The sequence below is a fragment of the Peromyscus maniculatus genome, chromosome 4, assembly GCF_049852395.1.
Source record: "Peromyscus maniculatus bairdii isolate BWxNUB_F1_BW_parent chromosome 4, HU_Pman_BW_mat_3.1, whole genome shotgun sequence".
In the NCBI taxonomy this organism is placed as follows: domain Eukaryota; kingdom Metazoa; phylum Chordata; class Mammalia; order Rodentia; family Cricetidae; genus Peromyscus; species Peromyscus maniculatus.
The window spans coordinates 114,266,926-114,289,635 of record NC_134855.1 but is presented as its reverse complement, the minus strand read 5'-3'; the positions used below and the strand labels follow the sequence as shown (position 1 = coordinate 114,289,635).

General features: G+C 40.5%; 1 protein-coding gene across 1 annotated transcript in view; it reads left to right on the top strand.

The window, feature by feature from the left end:
- Positions 1 to 22,710, top strand: part of Pak5 (p21 (RAC1) activated kinase 5) — a 305,931-nt gene that overhangs the window by 257,487 nt on the left and 25,734 nt on the right. The window contains exon 4 of the mRNA XM_006983961.4: positions 10,527 to 11,312. Within this exon, the coding sequence (XP_006984023.1) occupies positions 10,527 to 11,312 (786 nt within the window). The remainder of the gene's footprint in view (positions 1 to 10,526; positions 11,313 to 22,710) is intronic.

The following is a 22,710-nucleotide window of genomic DNA, read 5'->3' as shown; positions in this document are numbered from 1 at the left end:
GGCGCACGCCTTTAATCCCAGCACTCGGGAGGCAGAGCCAGGTGGATCTCTGTGAGTTAGAGGCCAGCCTGGTCCCCAAAGTGAGTACCAGGAAAGGCACAAAGCTACACAAAGAAACCCTGTCTCGAAAAACAAAAAGAAAAAAAAAAAAAAGAAGAAGAAAGCTAACATAAAGTCAGCCCTTTGTAGGAATGGTACCTACTTAGAGAAGCCAAGACACAACAACAACTCTCAAAACAAAAGAATGGTAGAGATAGAGAGAAGCCAGACAGACCCTCTCAGTACAGAAAAGATCCATCGACTCAGCAAGGTCATTTACCTGACAAAGGTTGCTTTGTTGCTGGTGGCAGAGACTGGACTAGAACCCAGATGGCTGAACTCACAACCCAATGCTCTCTCTACAGTATAATCTCATTTTCTTTGCACTATGCAGCCTCAGGCTTGACATCACATAACCATCTCTGTTCTGAAGGACCTTGCAACTCTCAGTTTGTGTTTATAGCAGTATCACCAGCCTTGTTAGAAGTCCAGAGTCACATGTCCCACACCAGACCTCCTCAAGGGAAGTCTGTGTGCTTCAAGATGCCAGGGGCTTTGTGTGCAGGGCATACTGTAGTGAGCACTACCTAACAATACTGGTTTTCAACCTTGGCTAATAATTGAAATCATCTGAGAGTGGTTTAAAACTGCCACTGCCTGGGGTCCCTGGTGGGATCCTTCCTAAGCTGCTTTTGGGATAAGTCTGGGCAGAAAGGCCTTTGTAAGTGCCCAAAGACACCACATCTCTGTAGTCTATTTCTAAAGTGCTAACAACAGTGAGAGCTTTTCATCAGGTTTTACTTTTATGGTATAGACTAGTATTCTCTATGACTGAACAACCTTCAGGAGACCCTTGTTGAGAGAAGTAAGATGAGGGGATATATGAAGTACTAAAAATTTTCTAAATGTGGATTTTTGTTTTGTTTTTTTTTTGTTTGTTTGTTTGTTTTGGCTTGGGTTATTGTTTGTTTATTTGTTTGATTTGGTTTTTTAAGACAGGGTTTCTCTGTGTAACAGCCCTGGCTGTCCTGGAACTCACTTTGTAGACCAGGCTGGCCTCGAACTCACAGAGATCTGCCTACCTCTGCATCCAAAGTGATGGGATTAAAGGCATGTGCCACCATCACCCGGTCTCTAAATGTATTTTTTAAAAAGGTAAAGAGTAAGTAATATAATTTGTACTGGAAAGGAAGTATCTAAGTTTCTGGAGTTGTGGGTGTGGCTTAATGTTATACCACTTACCTAACATATGTAAGGTCCTAGGTTCAATACCCACTATAGAAAAAAATAAAAAATAAAGAAAAATGACACTACTCTATTACTTAAATCATTGGCATTACTGCATAATGAAATCCCATGAAGTAAAATTGTGGCAAATTATAACTATTACTAAAGAGTGAGACTCAATAAAACTGTAAGTTTTAGCAAGATAAATGGATTCAATGGGCCTTTTTACCTGAACACAGTGGATAAGCTGTATATTCAAACGCTCTTCTGAGTCCAGGCAAATGGCTCTCAGATTTTTTGTCCTAGAATGGAGAACCAGAAAAGCAGTATTTCCTTCAGGAAATTGAGCTTTCTTATTTTCAACCTGTTCATAAGACCTTCCTGTGGACCTTGCATGGCTTCACAAACACTCCTAGAACAAAAGCAATACTTAACCTCACATTTATCAGTGTCTTTTGTGTTAAGTGTGTAGTCATAATATAAAAACTGTTGTGGTACATTTGTGAAAGAAAAGATAATATTGTTTGAGTTTCTTCTGGGGCATGTGTCCTTTGTGGGTCCCAGGTTTGTCTAAGATATTACTTGAGGAAATGGACTTGTTGATTATCTTCTTTAATGAGGCAAGGTAACTCAGCAAAAAAGAAATAAATTCTGTTTCCATATTTCTACATGGGTTCCTGCTGTTCTGTTACTGTGAAAGAATGGTTTGGAGGACCAGATGATCAGGTAAATGTTCCAGAATCCTGCATGCTGGACTTGAACTTGCTCAAAATCATCAGATAAATATGCTCTATCATTGCCCCATAGCACATATAGTAACATAATAAAGACCACAGAAGTACTCTTTTTCCTGCAAATCGATCATTTCCCACATTTTATACTGTTTCTTTTTGTATAAAACAAAGGAACAAGCCTACCGATATGGATTTAAGGAAAAGGAAACATGTTTTTCCTTGAGAAATGTGTATGTGTATTTAAATTTGTATATATTGATCAAGTCGATATGCCTCACAGAAAGAATTCATTGATTTTCAGAAATAGCTTGGGGTGGGAAAGGGAGCTAGGAGTAAACCAAGGGCACAAGGTCTGCAGTGCTCTGACTTCAGCTTATGTGGGAGTTATTATGCTGCATTTTTATTAAATGCAAATGGTGGCCCAGAAGGCCCTGGTAGACTCAGATTCGGCATTTTCCACAATTCTTCTGGGGAATGCTGATGCTGCTGTTCCAAGGTCTCTCTTTGAGGGCAGGAAGAGAACTCCAGCACTACGGCCAGCCGCAAGTTTTGCTGCACTTTGAAATCAGGCAGAGAGCTTTAGAAGTGAGGGACCTGGTACCACCCACAGAGAGGCAACTGTCTAAGAAAGGGTCCTGGCTTCAGGGATGTGCATAAGTAGGAATGTTTCTTATCCTTTAGTATGCCAACAAGAGACAATTTCAACATTTGTGAAGGTTTTTTTGAAAATCCAGATTGATAGAACAAAGTAACAAACAGTAATTAAAGTTTCACACACTCAAAAGTAATATTTTGTTGACCAAATTTAAAATAAATGTGCTGTGTCTTGTAGTTTTTAAGACAAATCAAAGAATTTTGACCTTCAGCATTACATATTAACAGTCATTCACATATCATTTACTCAGTTGCTCGTTTTTTGGATTCAGGATGATAACTTGTGCATATACTACCCATTTTGCTATTAACTTTCCAAATGTCACAATTGAGCAAATGTGATGGAACAAGATATTTCTTTTGTCTCAGAGGGGAAAAAAAGAAAGGCAAATTGTTTGAAGACAGCTGATATAGTTCTTCCCATATCCTACAAAATCTGAATTGAAGGCATATTTTCCCTTAAGCATTTTGCCTTTAGCATATTGTGTGTTGTGTCCCTACGGGACACACTCACATTCTTTGTATTGTATCACACACCTCGTGAGTGGGGATGTCACCCTTGCCAGCTGTTACTGTCTGTCCAACCACTGGAGTTGACATGGAAGATGCTATAATGCACCTTTTACATTGAAGGCAAACTTTACAATAGGTAAGAATGGGACTTGCTTTCAAATTTTTATCTAACAGCTGAGTGACACTGGGCAAGTTAAAGTTACTTGGCCTCTCTGAGCATGTCTCTGCTTCATTCAAAGAAGAAATAATGCCATGTATCTCCAAGTCTAATTTTGAAAATCAAACATGGGAGAAACCATTGCTAATCATCTCACATATAGTAAGTGTTTAATCCATATTAATAGCTAATCATTTATAGCCTGTCACATATCTTTTTACTCCAGCCATTCGGAAGCAACCTGCTCACTTCAGGTAAACTACTACCTCTGATTTCTGACATGGTGGCTCAAGGGCTTCTTCCATTCTAAGACAGGATATAGGAGCAAATAGATTCATGCACCCATCTTCATTCTGTGAATGGTCCTTTCTGAAACAGTCCTCACAACTCCACAGAGTGAAAACATGGTGGCGACAGATAACCACCCTAACATTACACCCTTGAGCTGGTAACCAGTCCTCTACTATTCTCTCCCCAATGTTTGTGATCTGTTACTGTCTTAGTCCATGTTCCATTGCTGTGAAGAGACACCATAACCATAGCAACTCATATAAATGAAGGCATTTAATTGGGACTTACTTACAGTTTCAGAGGTTTAGTCCATTGTCATCATGGCAGGAAGCTTGATGGCACACAGGTATGCATGACATGGTGCTGCAAAAGGAGCTGAGAGTTCTACATCTGGATCCAAGGCAGCAGCAAGAGAGAGAGACTGGGCCTGACTTGAGCTTTTGAAATGGCAAGCCCAGCCCCAGTGACAAATTTCCACCATCAAAGTCATACTTCCTCCAACAAGGCCACACCTCCTAATGCTTCTCAAGTAGTGCCACTCTCAAATGACCAAGCATTCAAATATATGAGCCTTTTGGGGCCATTCCTATTCAAATCACCATACTTACTAAAAGAAACTACACTACTATTGGGGGAACCTGGGCTAAAATATGAGGATAGCATGTGAAAGATTTGAAGAACAGCATTAAATCCTACCTACTGTTAATTAGATGATTGAATTTTGTCTCAAGAATCATGGGGTACTCCCTTCCCCTAAAAACAGTTTTTCATTAAATGAATAAAGTAATGAACTGAGATAGAAATCGTCATGATACCTCTACTCTGGGATGTTCTGCCCAAATCGTTGTATTTTCCAGGAATAACGTTCAAGTCTCATCCAGTTGCCCCAGCCCAATTAGTCCAGTGGGGAAAATGTAGAAAATAGATGTGATAGTTCAAAATCCAACTGAGAATTCATGTCTTTCTGGGTGGGTACCAGTGTTAGATCTGTCTGGTTTTATTGTGACTACTGACCCAGATGTTTTCAGCCACTTGACTGACAGGTGAACTGATTCTCCACATACAGGATCAGAATTCATGTATGGAGTTTAAAGGTAGATATATCCTAAAAGCGCCTTTTTTTTTCTTGAGTCACAGGAATTTTTGCTTTCTGACCTCTTGATAAATATTTAGTGTGACAATATGAAGCACATTCTTAAGGTACAGAGGAGATGTTGTTTTTGAAAAGGAAATGTAAGGTCTTATTAGGGCAAAGCTGTTAATTACACACTTCATTATTGTCAAGGTTAATACAGACAGTGAGAACAGAGGCACTTTTTCATCCCTTCCCAGGGAACAAGGGGAGACAGCTGTTCTCCCGGACAGATCCATTAGCGCTTATCACCAGCCAACAGCCTGCACAAGCAGCACCATGAAATATGGCCGCTGTCACCAGGAGCCAGAACAGATGCCAGCCGGTCCAGGTTACAGCAGAGAGACAATGAGAACCCCAGCTTCAGATGCAAATAGATTGCCTTGCATTGATTTTGAATGCTTGGAGTTTTCACAGCATAAAATTCACTGATACTCTTGTAGTTATTGTATTATTGATCTCTCTGAAATTGCACAAATCTCACTTAAAATAAACATCAGATGCTGAGTCTAATAAATAGCAGTCCTTCTGTGTGATGCCTGGTTAAGCCATGTTGAACAATTCTCCATGTTTGGATTTCATTATTATTGTTTTGATGGTTATGATTCCGTAAGGGAAACGAAAGTCAGCAAAAGTAATGTGGCTTGGGTTCTCATTTAACTGGATGTGCTGATCAAAAAGGCTTCTGTTGTTTCAGTTCTGTGTGAGAGAGAGAGAATGTGCTGGAAAGCTGTTTGGAACAAACATTTACATTTTGTGAGCCTCCTGCTTATTAACAATGAATTAGGAGTTCAACTGCAACAACAAGAGCATGTGTTTCTGTTAAGAATGATTTGCATACTTGGTCAAAATCATTTTTAAATTCTGAAAAATAATATCCAAGAAAAGAAAAGCCCTTAGTTAGAGCATGCTCTACGTTTCTTGCTTGTTTCATTTGCTTTAATTTGTGTTCTTCCCATGACTAAGTTAATTTTTTTCCTTTCAAATATCAACAACCACACATTCACTTTGCCTGGACCTGGGTTTTATTTATCTGCAACACTAAGGATTATTACAGCTTCACAGCAAGACTATGCTAAGAAAGCAAGCAAACCTGAAACACCATGCTGGCATGACTCGGGGAGTCTAAGAGCAAGTGGTGAGATCTTTAAGATCACCATTTGCTAAATCATAAAATGTGTGTCACCTTCATAATGAAGGAGAAAGTGTTAAACAGCACAGCTCCCCAAACCAATTGCAACACACACACAGTGTATGTGTGTGTGTGTGCGCGCGCGCGTGCGTGCGTGCGTGCATGCGTGCGTGTGTGTTTACAAAATCTTGGATCCTACTATACTGAAAAGCATTTTCATTTCAAAGGTTCCCTGAATACAGGGAATCTAGAATCTAGAAAATGTGTGATTGTATTGCGTGGACAGTGTGAGCTAGAGGGCAGCAGCCATGCCACATCTGTGTGAGCTTCTGAGTATTTCAGCATCTCAGGTTCTCTCCAAGACTATTGAATCTGAATCTTCCTTCCCAGCTCCATGGGCTGACTTATGTAAACACTACTGTCTGAGAAACCAGAGCCTGAATCCTCCCACTGAGGAAAGGCCTCTGTCAGTTTTTACTGTATTTCTAGTATCCTTTCTTTTCATGTCCATCTTTCTATTTAAATCTTGAAAGTCTAGGTGTGTTAATTTTCTGATTCATATATTATACTTTTAAGAAGGGGCTGATCATGTTTTTTTTGTTCTAATGAAGAGTATTTGTTTTATGTAGCAAATATAGTTAATGTGAAGTGCATCTTCCTCTTAAATTTAAGGAATTTGGAGTTTGCATCTTAAGTTACTAATAGTTTTATTTGCTGCTTATATCCTATTTTGTCCCATATATGCAGCTGCAGCCAAATTCTATTGTTTGTAGCTTCCTTCTTTCCCAAATATTCAGCTTAGCTTAAATTTTTGCTGAGGAGATAGTTAAATAAGAAGAATTTACTAGTACTTAACTAGTGCTTTCTATTACAGGAATCATGTCAACCAATTTTTATTATATAATTCATATATTATTAAATATAAATAATTGCGATCTTAATCCTAAAAAAAAAGTATTGATTCTTACTATTTCATAGATTAAGAAGTCATGCCCATAAAAGTTTAAGCAATTTTCCTGGTATTATACAGTTTATAAGTGCAAGTCCAAGTTTTAAAGTAAAAAGCAAAAAAATTACACATTTTTTTAAGTGTTGTATAACTTTGCATAGGGAGATGTAAATAAACATCTGTTCATATATGGTACCAACTATAAACCAAGGAAATCATTCTACCCATGTCTAGCTTGGTGAACCAGTGAATCTAACTGGGTTACTTATAGTGTAGGTGTGGGGCTATACACAAGTGTGGGGTCAAATGTAGGCAACCAAAGAAGACTTTCCACACCCCAGTGACTGCTAATTGCCTATCCTCAGTGATGGGGTTCAGGCTCCTGTGCTGCCTTGTGTATAGCACTCTAAGCCTTCCATAAGTGGGCCCAATCTGAGATTCTCATGTGGGTAACCACAGTTGCTTGGGCTTCAAGAAGGTAGTGTCCATGTATCCATACATGGAGAACAAAGTTCCACAAGAGGCTTTCCTTATCCTTTTCTTCAAATAACACTTCTCTCATAGCACTGTTAATATTACTCCTTTTACATCAGCAAGCAGATGGAATTCCATTCATTGCATTACTCCCTAAATTTGTATGGAAAGTAAGCATTTCTCTAGATACGGTGGCAAGTACATAGAAATAGCAGACTTGGCAGTCCTAAGGCCACAGGTTAACTGTATGCAGCAGCAACAACCTCTATTATCCCACAGAAATCCATTATACTAGGGGGGTACAGGAAAAATACATCAGTTGGAATGTAGGAAAGCAGGAGATTACAGACAAGTAGGAGAGGAAGTTGGAAAGAACAACATGGTACCAGATTAGCTTCAGAAATATAAATATGCCTTAAAACACATAGAAATGGATAGATATTTAGGTATGCCTGTGTTAGTATACAAATGTAAATTCTCTAGTTCTGCTCACTGGGAGGGCCTGGAAGAAATAATACCTCAGTAGTGATGAAGAACACTCATAATCCCAATTTTCATGCCTTATACCATTGTCAGAAAATTGAAGGGTGGCTTCTTGGAGAAATGACTATTAAACCCACAGAGGAAGAGAAAAAGCAGGATAAAAACATAACACTTTATGGTGATGGAGAACAGTGCTGTGCTTTACAATAACAGGAAGAGAGACTGTCACCAACATGAAAGAACCTCTTGTGGCAAAAGCCCCAACTGTTTGGACGACAATGCAAATGGCACAGAATTAGATCACAATGCAAAGGACTTAGTAAACACCTGTGAGTCCATCATTCTGCTATAAACAAGTGACTGACTGAACAGAAAAATAAATAAGGGCAATGCATAAGTGTCCTACACAACTCCAATGCTTTATACAGATAGGCCCTGTGCAAAGAGGTGGAGCTTAACCCCTCCTGCCCCCCCTCCCCCGTGGTGGGCTGCATTTTGTGTCTCGCTAGTGGAGGGAGGGAAGGAATTGTGAGGTAGAGCTTAGGCACCTGGCAAATACAACTTCGCCTAAGTGACCAAGGTGACATTATCAGTACGTAAGAAGCCATGTTGACAGTGTGCCCCAGATACATGTGATGAAATTGGTACTTTACAGACTTCCTCCCCAAAACTTATTACACAAGTTTAACCATAAGGAAAATATCAGACAAATCCAACTGAGGGACATTCTGAAAACATCTGTTCATTGTTCCTCAAAACTGCCAAGGTCATCAGCAACAAGGAAAGTCCCAGAAACTGTCAAAGAGACTCAGGAGACATAATCAATAAATATTTATTTCTCATGGGTGGGACCAGAGCCCTAGGAGGAAGCTTAGTAGAATAAAGGTGGCATTTCATTAATAGTAATGCAAGATGTTAATACATGAAACACTAGGTGAGGGGGTATTTGGGAATGTTCTGCCCAATCTCAGAAATGTCACCGTTAAAACTATTCTAGAATAAGTTTATTTGAAAGGAAATAAGTAAAAAGAATTTAATCTAAGACTGACAGGAAAAAAAAAATCCCTGTGTTTCAGCATGAAGTTTGAGGCACATATCTGTGGCTCCCAAGCTCTGGGACAATTTGGTCTTCTCCCTACACCTAGAGCTTTCCTGTTGTACTAACCATGACGATTTTGAACTCCTTGCTACTTGCTCAAAAGTATTTTTCTCTTAAAATCTTGATAGCCACTCTTTGTTCTTTGTTCTTTTGTCCACCCCCACATACACTTCACTGCAAACCATGTAATGACAAGCCAAGACACAGCTGACTGGTTCTGTAAGTGACTTGCTGTTTCTTTCTGTTCCTAGTATTCCGGTGTTATTTAGGTTTATTAAAGGGAACAGTTTGTCACTAAGAGCCAGGCACAGTCACATCATTACCAAGCAAAATCCCCAATTCAAAGATGGTAGCACCCAGGTGTGGCCACTGCAAGGATTGTAGTTCAATAGTTAATAATATCCCATTGGATTGCAAACTAAACCATGTAATTAATCCCCATGTTTCAAAAAAAAAAAATCTTCTAGAATCTTCCATGAAGTCTTATAGCATCAGTTACAATTTTCTACCTGTGTTCATATTTAAGTGGCGATGCTTATTGGTTTTATAAATCATTTGATTGGGGATTTTAAAATAACAAATCTGTTTTAAAAAAAAACAAATGTTATAGACTGTTAAAATTTATATTCATAAGTTCACTGTTAGAAGGTGCCCTTGGGTTGAAATTACTACTAATATGACATATATCTCCAAACTGTCTTCTATCAGCCATAGCCAATGTGGCTTCTTTTTGCAGTGGGCAATGGTTACTACAGAGATTCATACTGATCAAAATGCTGAGAATAATTGACTGTTGATTGCTCAGCCCCAAACAGGCTATCTACATCACCCACTTTAAGACCCAGAGAACATCACAGAAAAGGGAGAGGAGAGATTGTAAAGGATGGAGGATAAGGGGGAGTTCTGTGAAATGCTATCTTCTGGATATGACATGGCCAATCCAGCAATGAATACATAGCACTATGGCAACACGCACAAAAATAAGACATGAATAGGTGAAGGGCTAGTTGTGAGGAAGGAAAGTCTGTAGGAGTAGGAGAGGACAAGAGAGGGAAACAGAGTGAGTATATTGCAATACGTGTGTGTGTGTGTGTGTGTGTGTGTGTGTGTGTGTGTGTGTGTGGTGCGTGCGCGCATGTGTGTATGTGTGAAATTATCAAAGCTTAAATTAAAAGTAATTCTAAAAGAAGGTGAATTTTTTTTTTTTTTTGGTTTTTCGAGGCAGGGTTTCTCTGTATAGCTTTGTGCCTTTCCTGGAACTCACTTGGTAGACCAGGCTGGCCTCGAACTCACAGAGATCCGCCTGCCTCTGCCTCCCAAGTGCTGGGATTAAAGGCATGCGCCACTACTGCCCGGCTAATGTTTGTTTTTTTTAATCTGCAAAACAATATGAAAATACTTCTCTCTAGTCTAATGCAACAACTAAGCACAAATTAGCAAGCCCAGATTACTGTTAAATATTTGGGTATTTTTCCAGTGAAGTCAGGCAACAATTGTTTCTTTACTTTTTTTTTTTTTTAACTAAAATGTTCCTCTCATGTTTTCTTCTGTGGTTTAAACTGGATGAAATAGAGGCAACTATCCTCTAGCAATTATAAGGCCAGAGATATTTTCTTAACAATATTCCTCCTATTATTCCTAGACAATCGTCAGAGGAAATAAATCCTGCAAGGAAACCTCTATTAATGGCCTACTAGAGGATTTCGACAACATCTCTGTGACTCGCTCCAATTCCCTAAGGAAAGAAAGCCCACCCACCCCAGATCAAGGAGCCACTAGCCGTGTTCAAGGCCATTCAGAAGAAAATGGCTTCATCACCTTCTCACAATATTCCAGTGAATCCGATACTACTGCTGACTATACAACTGAAAAGTACAGAGAACGGAGTCTCTATGGAGACGACCTGGATCTGTACTATAAAGGCAGCCATGCGGCCAAGCAAAATGGGCATGTCATGAAGATGAAACATGGAGACGCTTACTATCCTGAGATGAAGCCTTTGAAAACTGACCTGGCCAGGTTTCCTGTCGACTATCACACACACTTGGACTCACTGAGCAAACCGAGTGAATATGGTGACCTTAAGTGGGGTTACCAGCGAGCCTCTAGTAGCTCCCCTCTGGATTACTCATTCCAACTCACGCCTTCTAGAACTGCAGGGACCAGCAGGTGCTCCAAGGAGAGTCTGGCATACAGTGAAAGTGATTGGGGACCCAGCCTTGATGACTATGACAGGAGGCCAAAGTCATCATACCTGCATCAGACAAGCCCTCAGCCAGCCATGCGACAGAGATCCAAGTCAGGCTCAGGGCTTCAGGAACCCATGATGCCATTTGGAGCAAGTGCATTTAAAACCCATCCTCAAGGACACTCATACAACTCCTACACCTACCCTCGCTTGTCCGAGCCCACAATGTGCATTCCAAAGGTAAGGTCCACTACCTCTTCTCCACAAGTGACTGATCATGCTGAGGAAGTTCTAATTGGCCAGTCTGGAGAGTTTACTGCTTTTGCAGTGAGAATCAGTTTCCAAATCCTACCTTATTTTCCCATGAGTCCCATAATCAAAGGCTTTGCAACAAGGCCCATATGTCATTATAGTCAAAATTTATCTTTTGATATCTACTACAGGATTTCTGATTAAAACATAGGAAATTTGTATTAATTGAACAACTTTCTGATTTACTAACAATATGCAATCTGATCACATTTACTAAGTTCTATGTTGAGGGGTAAACAATTGTAGGTCCTTACAGGGAATAAAATAATAGACCCAATTCTTTAAAGTTCATGTGGATATATATATATATAAAAAAGAAAAAAATATTCAATTCAAGGGACAGTTTTTTTTATGAGTGTGCTCTTTTACTCATTTTTTTTGAATTCTTAATAATACTTTTTATATCAACATTTTCAGTAATATATAGCATCTAATTCCTGGACTACTATGTATATGTTTTTTTTTCATAGTGCTAGGAGTCTGTCATAGAATTGTAGGTGTGCTAGGCACACACTCCATCAGTGAGCCATCCTATGCCCCAAAGTATACTCTTTTAAATAAGGCTGGTATAAATTTGCTTTGAAAATCAACAGGTCCACCATATCCCACACTTGGAAGAAGACTGTGGGAGAAGTACTGATCCGTGGTTAAAAGTACACCATTCCATGAGCATGTAAGCCACTTAGCAATAGCCCAGAGATTTGTTGGCTTGTCCATGGTAACATACAAATGACTTGGTACCCTACCTATACAACTGAAGCAGAAAAGAAGGATTTGAAGGTGCATTCTGGATCCCCTTGAGTCTCAAGTCAGTCTGAGTGGGGCCACGAGAACTACCAGGAACATCACCTACATTTGTACCAATGCTTTCTCCTCAGCAGATTGTCTATTAACACAAGTAACCCTTCAGGGCCAGCCTGCCTGCAGGCATCTGCTTTATCAACTGTCGTCAAATTTTTCCTTTGTTTCTTATCTAAGATGTTAAAGAGAAGTTATTTGGGCAAACAGGAAATGACTTAAGCTACACCTTTTTATTTTATTTTATTTTATTTTATAATTAATTTAATTTTCCATATCAGCCACAGATTCCCCTGTCCTTCCTCCTCCACCCCCAGCCTTCCCCCCCCAATTCACCCTCCCCCATTCCCACCTCTTCCAAAGCAAGGTATCCCCTGGGGAGTCAGTCCAGCCTGGTAAATTCAGCTGAGGCAGGTCCAGTCCCCTCCTCCCTACACCAAAGCTGAGAAAAATGTCTCAGCATGGGCCCTAGGTTCCAAGAAGCTAGATCATGCACTAAGGACAGGTCCCGGTTCCACTGCCTAGGGGCCTCCTAGATAGTTCAAGCTAATCGACTGTCTCACTTATCCAGAGGGCCTGATCCAGTTCCATGGGGGCTCTTCAGCTATTGGTTCATAGTTCATGTGTTTCCATTAATTTGGTTATTTGTCCCTATGCTTCCTCCAACCATGATCTTGATATCTCTTGCTCATATAATACCTCCTCTCTCTTGCTGATTGGACTCCTGGAGCTCCAACTGGGGCTTGGCCGTGGATCTCTCTGCATCTGCTTCCATCAGTCACTGGATGAGAGTTCTATCATGACAGTTAGGATACTCGGCCATCGGATCACCAGAGTAGGTCAGCTCAGGCTTTCTCTCGACCATTGCCAGTAGTCGATATTGGAGTTATCTTTGTAAATTTCTGGGGACCTCTCTAGCACTCTGCTTCTTCCTATTCCCATGGGGTCTTCATTTATCATAGTATCTCTTTCCTTGTTCTCCCACTCTGTTCCTGATCCAGCTAGAACCTCCTGCTCCCCTAAGCTCTCTTTCCCCCAACCCTTGCTGTCCATTACCCCCCCCCAAGTCCAGTTTGCTCATGTAGATCTCATCCATTTCTCTGTCATTGGGTGATCCCTGTGTCTTTCTTAGGGTCCTCTTTACTAGGTAGCCTCCCTGGAGTTGTAAGTTGCAGTCTGGTTATCCTTTGCTTTACATCTAGTATCCACTTCTGAGTGAGTACATACCATGTTTGTCTTTCTGAGTCTGGGTTACCTCACTCAGGATGATTTTTTCTAGTTCCATCCATTTGCCTGCAAACCTCATGATGTCAGTTTTTTTCTCTGCTGAGTAGTACTCCATTGTGTATATGTACCACATTTTATTTATCCATTCTTCAGTTGAAGGGCATCTAGGTTGTTTCCAGGTTCTGGCTATTACAAATAATGCTGCTATGAACATAACTGACAGTTACTCTGAACCTGATAGAAGAGAAAGTAGGAAGTACTCTTGAACGCATTGGCACCAGAGATCACTTCCTAAATATAACACCAGTAGCACAGACACTGAGAGAAACAATTAATAAATGGACCTCTTAAAACTGGGAAGCTTTTGTAGGGCAAAGGACATGGTCAACAAGACAAAACAACAGCCTACAGAATGGGAAAAGATCTTCACCAACCCCACATCTGACAGAGGGATGATATCCAGAATATAAAAAGAACTCAAGAAATTAGACATCAAAATAACCAACAGTCCAATTAAAAAAATGGGCTATAGAACTAAACAGAGAATTATCAACAAAAGAAGCTCAAATGGCTGAAAGACATTTAAAGAATTGCTCAACATCCTTAATCATCAGGGAAATGCAAATCAAAATGACTCTGAGATACCTACCATCTTACACCTGTCAGAATGCCTAAGATAAAAAACACTGAAGACAGCTTATGCTGGAGAGGATATGGAGCAAGGGGAACACTCCTACACTGTTGGTGGGAATGCAAACTTGTACAACCACTTTGGAAATCAATATGGCGATTTTTTAGAACATTGGAATCAATCTCCCTCAAGACCCAGCTATACCACTCAGGCATATACCCAACGAATGCTCAATTATACCACAAGCTACACCTTAGAAGAAGTAAAGGACCTGTTATTTTAGTTCCCAAGATAAGAAATTAGAAGTGCATCCTGAGAAAATAAGGCATGAAATAGATACCTCCAGTTAAAATTTAAATGAGCATAATGTTTTTAGTTTCACCATGTTAAATGTATTTGAATGACCATCGTTAGGGTATAACAAACACTTTTACTTCATTCTTCCCACAGCAGTTGCTGGAACTAGGTCTTTAAAGCCAATAGCCAACAGCCAAACCCACATAGCACCTATACATGTATCCTGATACTGGACATAATGAGCACAACTCTAGCACAGACCAATTTCTAAGAGTACAATGAAGAGAGAGCCCCTTCACAGTTCTAGAACCAAATAAGGAAGTCAATATGTTGCATTTCTGAGTCAAGTCACATGCTTAGAATTCAGTTAAAGAATGTGCTGGACATGGAGCACACTCCTATAATCTCAGTACTCAGCAAGCTGTAGCAGAAAGATCACAAGATCAAGACCAGCCCAGGCAACAGAACAAGTCTCAAGGCCTAGTGACCATCTCAAAATAAAGGGCTAGGATGTGGCTGAGTAGTAGAGTGCATGAATTCCAGGCAGGACCCTGGATTCAGTCCCCAACACTACCAAGCCAATTTGTGTGTTTGTGGTACATTTAAACAAACATGGAAGAGCTGGTTTGGGTCATCATCCTTGAGAAAACACTGTTGAAACACAGCACCTTCCAGCTCTGGGGCCATTTTTGACCCATTGACATAGCTAATCCTTTTTTACTTATAAGTCTTGAATTATGAGACTGCAAGCCTCTTTTGAAAATTGACATGTTGGCTTGGTATCCCCAGACCCACCTTTTCACTGAGGATTCAAAATAAATTGGCTGGAGATATAAAGCCTGTCCCCAGTAGAAGGGACACAGACTCTGCAGTTTGGTTCAGGTCCTGTCTAGTCCACTTCACTCATCCCTACTGGCCTTTGGGATTTAGCATGACCAGTAGCAAGCTTTGCCCACTCATTTCCCAGAAGAGAGCCCTGTTGTTTAGAGAATCATATGACACATATATAATTTCAATTAGCTGTCTACATACGAGGTCTAGACTCAAGCCTGGCATTTCTCCACTCTAGCTCTTTCCCATTGTGCAGGCCTGTGTTATTTCGGGGGTCCAGCTAAATATTCAGATAAAATCCATGATAAATTTCAGGGCTCTCCAGAACTTAATACTAAGAGGAAAGAGGCAGAGCCAATAATGGGTATTTGCTTCATTCCTGCAGACTTCCAAATATAAATCAAAACAGACCTCCTGCCCTCAAGTCCAGCTTTTCTAAAGGCCAAACACAGTGCATCAGCAACTGTGGCTCAGGAAAATTATGAACATATTCACACATGAGCCTGTCTGCCATGAGGTTTTCAGCATTGCTAATCAAGGGTTCCAAAGGAGTAAGCTGCTGCTGCTCCTGTATCCCCCCCAAAACCCATGAGAATTGATGAGCAGGTTTTGTGGGAGGGCAGGAGGCGGGAAGCATGTTGGTAATTAAAACACTTACTTGATTAAAAATATAACATCTCTCTAAAAACAGTTCGATGCCTCTGTCTTTAGAGCTGCACTCTGCAAAATCAACCAATTGCATTTGGATTTCCAGCTGAGGCAAGAAATAGTTATCACGACTCAGATAATTTGGCTTTGTCTCACGACAGTTTCTAGAGGAGGGTGGGTGATGTTCACATAGTAAGAAAAAGCACAAATCCCATGCAGCAAAAATAAGGAGGGTTATGTATGTGTATTGTGACACCAGTTTGATATCTTGTTCTTTAACATTTTTATTTTAATTCTAATTCCCAGTGAAGAATAGTGTAGAGTAACAACAACAACAACCACAAAAATCCCCACCTCACTTTTCTTGTTAGCATGACAAGAATAGGAATTGTCATAAAATCCATTGATACTAACATTTATTCTCTACTTTTAAATCTTGTTTACTGAAGCTAAGCAGATGAAACCTCGAGGTGGGGAAAAAAAAGACAAAGTGTAGCACCACTCTGATCACAGAATAACAGAAACCAGCAAGGAGAGAAAAAGAATGCTTCTCTCTCTCCCCAGAAGACACCTCTACCATACAGCAACCTGGCGGACAACACCATCATCTTGGGTTTAACGTTGCTCATTCAGTGCTCTCCCGGGACCAGGCAGATAGATGCTGGCTCATGTGTCTTGTTGCCACCAGAACACCCTGGGGTAAAGCCACTGATAAGTTCCTGATGCAGTGACAATTCAGTGTTGTACCAAGCATTTGCTGTGTACCAGATACTCGTGCTTCTTCATTAAGCCTCACAACAAGCTTTCTTGCCCTCCCTGAAAGTTAAGGAATAAGGTTTGGGAGCCACATTAACATCAAGCTCATTCAGTTCGTGTACCAACTGGGGTCAGGCTCTTTAGTTTTAATCCCTGGGATGCATCCCCCTTAATACACAGACAGCTTCTGAGAGTACCAAGCCTGTGGTCAGCCTTTGTGAACTCTTTCTAGCACTAACGTAATGATGTTGCATCAGAAATTATTTAAATATCTGGGTTGCCTCATCCTCTTTCATTCAGAGGTGGGGGTTTCTTAACACTGACACTACTGATGTTTTGTACCTGGTTATTTTGTTGTTGCGAGGGGTTGTTCTGGCATTACTGAATATATAACAGCATTCCTGGACTCTTCTTTTTTAGATGGTGAGGATTCCCATTCTTTACTCATAATAATAAAATATCTGCAATAACAAAACATATCACCCTTCACTGTAGATAAGACTATATAAAATGAGTTCCAGAGGTGACTTCTACAGCTGCCCTTGATCAAGCACTTTCAAGCAATTAGGGACTGAGTATGGGGAGATAAACTGTTCAAATTTGATTCATAACACTGCCATTTACTAACTGGGTGACTGCTTAACTGTAACTCCTATTTAACTATAAAATAGAGATAGACAGTTCCTGCCTCATCATGTCAGCTGAGGGTTAAACAAGGTCATGTCAAAAGAGCCTACTTATCCATGTAGCTGGCATGTCAGTCTCTATATTGACATACAGAAAGTGGCTATAATCTGAGGGTCACTGTGTTCTATGCACAGTGAGAAGCCTTCTGCAGGCATTGTCCAATGCAGTCCTTATAAGACCAGAAGAATTCAGGCTTCTTTGTTTGGCAGTTGAGGAAGCTGAGATTCCAGAAAGCTGTCTTTATGGGCTTCTCCAACAATATGAATGCAGTGGCTGAGCCAGGGTTCAAAACTACATCCCTCTGAATCTATAGTACATGCTTCCAGAACATTCTTACTTTCCTAGAGGAATTCTGACAAGCAAAAAAGTGGATATGAGGCTTTCCAGTCAAGACATACACTGCTGGATGACCTCACTTTGCTGGCAAGATTTGTGTACACAAGGAAAGCTCTTTGTGCCTTCAGTTCATAGTATGCTCCAAATGTGCCTTCTATTCGCCTAGAAATATGAATTATGGGTAAATACTAAAACCACAAGTTGCAACGAAAGACTTAAGTGAGTAGATCTGTAAGACTCTTTTACGAATTTATTCTACCTTGGGTGATTGCCTTTTTGGAATTTCTTAAAAATAGCCAGATTTTGTCACCAAATTCAGAAGCATTCAAGGCCTAGTATTTTCTGAATTTGAGTCCTAACACACAATATGAGCTTGTCTGTGCCTCTATTTCCTCATCTGTGCAGTGTTTTAGTTCTCTGAGTTTATGATGAGAATTAAATAAGATTAATAAACATCAAAGAGTTACCACATGGCAAATGGCATTAATCCTTATTCCTGGGACTATTTCTAGTTAGAAAACATGTTACCATCTCTGGCAAAGTCAGTCATAAATATTCTCTTTTGTATGTTTTTAAACCAGAGGAACAAATTATATCATCCTACATAGTTCCTCTTTATGGCCTTCCCCATACATATGACTGTCGTCATTTAGAGATATGGGTCAGTATAGTTGGGTAAACACTTCAATACCATATAAAGTCTTAGCAAGCACCATGAGAACTCTGATCCTACCACACAATGTTTCCTTAACTCTCTTTTTTCTTTTCTTTCTTTCTTCTTTTTTTTTTTTTTTTTGGTTTATCTTTCCCTGTCCTGCCAGCCAGCTTCCAAATAATGAACAGAGACTTGTTAGTAATTATGAAAGCTTGGCTGATAGCTTAGGTTTGTTTCTAACTAGCTCTTATAACTTAAATTAATCCATTTCTATTAATTTACATGCTGCCACATGGCTCATGGCTTCTTACTTTACCTCCTACATGACTTGCTTTATCTGCCTCTCCTGCTGTCTCCTCCCTTCTTCTTCCCAGCATCCTCTGTGCCTTGAAAATCCTGCCTAGCTATTGGCCATTCAGCTTTTTATTAAACCAACCCAAGTAATGTATCTTTACACAATGTAATCAAATATCTCACGACACTCTAGAATGAAAGTTAAATTCTCAGATGCTGCACAGAAACCAGAGGCTAAGTGAGAGCTGTCTATACATCTTGACCAGTTTACCACACCATCTCCTATACACAGGGCAGCAAGAGAGGCCAATGCCATTGTTCTTGGTGTCCCAAACAGAGGGCATATTAAGATGGTCACAGTTTCTCTAGAACAATAGGTACATAGAGAAGGGTGCAAGCTTATCTGGGACTACTGTTTTCACTGCTTGGCTGACATTTGGCTTTCTCAGGGAGGAAAATCACTGTGACCTATGTGTCAGGCCTTGGGGAACCACTGGTTCAGTGGCTCACTGTTATTTGTGGCACGACCACACTCAGACCCTACTTTTTCACTTTTAATTTTTCCCTTGTACCCCCTTCTGGGAACCCATTAGCAGTCTGACACTTTATGCAATGGCAAAGCTACTGGAGCTCCAGGGACTGTACCAAGAAACTGAGTGGGGAAAGAAATGGAAAAAAAGAGGATTACTAAATCACTTCACATAGCAATGGGTGCCACTGCCTTTACCTTTGTCTACTGTAGGGTGCTCACTAAGGTACATAAAGCATGAAAGAGGATGATGTCATGTCATGTTTAACATCTGCTCTGCAGGTATGACTGTAAATATCTCTTACATATGAATATACACATCTTCCCAGGACTGTTCTTGTAGTTTAAAGTCAAGTCGTATTTTGGTCATTATGAGTAGTTTTCTTCATTACTAAATTAAAAGGTAAAATGAGTTTAACCTAGTATTGTCCATCCCTAGTTTTCTCAGCACCCTGACACATGGGGAACAATATTCTGAAGCAAAGAGCCAATCCCCATGGGCTCAGAGTCCGTGAACATTGTCTAGGGCACTGGGGGATGGTAAGGCAGAGAAACTGCTGTTGAATGAAGGAAACTTCCTTTAAGTTAAGAGAAGCAATTACCACGGCTAATTACATATGCCAATTTGGAGGTAGAAGAAAAGCCAGAAATATCATTGTGCTAGAGTCTGCTCATCACAGATGTAGTCATTTAAAACTACTCTCTGCCTGTTTGCAGAGGTCAGTAACAACTTATCTGAACATCCTCAATGTGCATCTACCATTTGTTTAGCAAATCAGGAAAGACCTGTCTCTTCAGGATCCTTGTTATGAGATGTATTACAAGTGAGATTCCAACTCAGTGGTTTGGGGAGATTCCCTGGCCACTTGTTCAAAGTACTGAACAGTTTGTTACTGCATATGGTTTTGAAGTGCAGCTAGTATGTCTAAACATCCAGTATTTAACCTACTTCCCAAATCCCCTACCTCCGCAACTTAAGGAAATGCTTCAATGCTACTAGTGTCACAAGGGCTGCTCATTACCACTACTCACTGGCAGCACTTGCCTCTTTGTCAAGCTGGACATCAGCTTGCAGTATAACATGGTTCTTAAAAGGTCTTATAATAATAATAATAATAATAATAATAATAATAATAATAATAATAATAATAACAGGGCCAGATATTGAGGTGAAAGCTGAAAAGTCAGAGAAGCAGAACAGCCATCCACTAACCTAGCTCTATGAAATCCTCAGCCTCAAGAGAGCTGGGTTTCTGTTTCCTCATGCCTTATATACCTTTCTGTGCCCTGCCATATTACTTCCTGGGTTTAAAGGCGTGTGTCACCACTGCCTGGTTCTGTTTCTCTCATATAGCCCAGTGTGGCCTTGAACTCACGGAGATCCAAATGGATCTCTAGCTCCAGAGTGATAGGATTAAAGGTGTGTGCCACCACTGCCTGACCTTTATGTCCAATTCAGTGACACATGGTGTCTTCTGATCCCCGGGCAAGCTTTATTGGGGTACACGATATATCACCACATTGCAGCATGTGCTGTATGCCTCTGTCATTCAGCCAGAGTAAATGTGAAATGTCCACTATGAAACCGACACCTCCAGTTTGTAAATGAAAGTAAGAACCAGGAAGAAAACTCATCGTATCAATAAAAACCAAAGTTTTTCCTTTGGCAGCAGCAACAGTAACTACTTTATTAGGGTTCGACAGGGGGTTCCTTAATGCCCTGCAGTGAGACACACTCAGAAGACAGCGACTGACTGCAAACTCAAGGATGGAGGTGCGGAAGCCCATCAGCCACAGGGAGGGCTGTACAGCAAGCCTGTGAGCAAGCGGGAATCACCCATCAGCAGTGTTTCCTGCCTGTAAAGGGGAAGAAACTGGAATTGCAGAGCACAGCAGGAAGGCCACCAGAATGAATGAGTTGCCTTTTCCTAATTACCAGTCCCTAAAATGTCTCTGTAGGGAAAGGGCACTAGAGTCTTCCTGACTCTCTTACGGATGCTCATTTTCCCTTTCCAAAGCCAAGGCTGGTCCTGTTAACATTTGTCTTTCAGTCAAGTCAGGAAAATTTAAGATGTACTTTCCATGCTCAGACAATAGAGGGCTGTGATTCTCTTTTATCCCACTCTGATTAATGTAGAGCAAGCAACACCCCGTTTGCCTTTTCCCTTTTTTGTGATGAGCAATCTCTTTGTTTCATTGTGTTCCAAAAAGGTGTATTGGAGCGTCACAACTAAGCCCTGGAAGCAGCTGTCTCCCTTCCCTATAATCTCCATCCTTCATGGAACATTCCTCAGTCACCATTCTGTAGGACAGATGCACAACACAGCCGTCTCACACACGGCCATCCCGCACCATCCAGCCACAGCCCCCCTGATGTCAATGCACAAGGTCCTGGTGACAAAGGAAAGCTGCAGCATCATTTTTTTCCTTCTGTTCTTTCTCCCACCCTCTATTTTTTTTCCAGCCTTGGCATAAAATGGTCAAATGATGTTCTACTGCAGAATTCAATTTCACAGTTCAGTTAGGTCCTTGATTACACTGCCAAATTCAGATTAATGTGCATTTAACTAACATGGATCAAGGGAATTCTGGCTGACAGCCAGCTGTAATCGGGGCAATTGATAGCAGTGAGGAGTTGTATGCCCTGTCCACCGAAGTGCACCACTGCTGAAATTGATTGATTAAATGAATTCATTGCTATAATTACTTATAATCTTGATACATCACAAGCCCATACCTAACCCTATCCTTGAAGACAGTGTACCTATTGAAGAAGGGCATTCTGGTCGAACTGTTGACTAGGAATTATTTATTCCCACATAATAAGCCTTTCTCACCTTTTTTACATTTTGAATAGAGATGTAAAAAGGCGCATTTCTGTAAGAATTAATTTATATGATGTACTAAAAAGGTTTCAGGAAACTAAAAGCCAAGTGTATGTTATTAACCACCCAAAAAGGAAGGAAAGCATGACTCCTTATTCATCTATCTGTATTTTTAAAGACTCCTGCAGAGAGAATTTCCTCTCCAAATATAGCCGATGTGCAGCTATCATTAGTGGTCCCCTCACAGTGCAGCTAAGCAGTTTGGCAGCCCTGGGTGACGATTTGCAAAACAATCAACCTAGCCTTCCTGTATTACTTTGTGCCATATGGGGAACCCCTTTAGAGGATGTGGAAGCCAAGTCATTCCTATAGAGTTATTTGTTCACAAAGCACAGGCCTGCTTCCCCTGGTGGAATAGGAACAGTCTTTGTGGTGTCTCTGTTGTTTACTTTCCTATGTTACAGCTTTCTTCTCCTTTTCGGCCCTCACGCTGAGGTCTCTGGGGGGAAACTGCATACACACATCCTTTGGAAATGGTTTAAAGCATGAGTTCTGGGAGATGCATTGATTCACTTAGTAATTACCATCTGTTTTGATGTAGTAAAACTGCACTGCGGTTTTACTAAATGATTGGTCTCTACATCCCTTCACAAATACTAGAGACATATTTATATGAGATTCCATAGCTATTCCATTTTTGTCTAGAATATGTCTGTAAACTACATGAAGAAAAGATTTCACGGCTCAAGTTTGACTCCTCTGCATGAGCATGTGCATATAAAAATATACATAGGCAGGTTCATTTGTGCTTC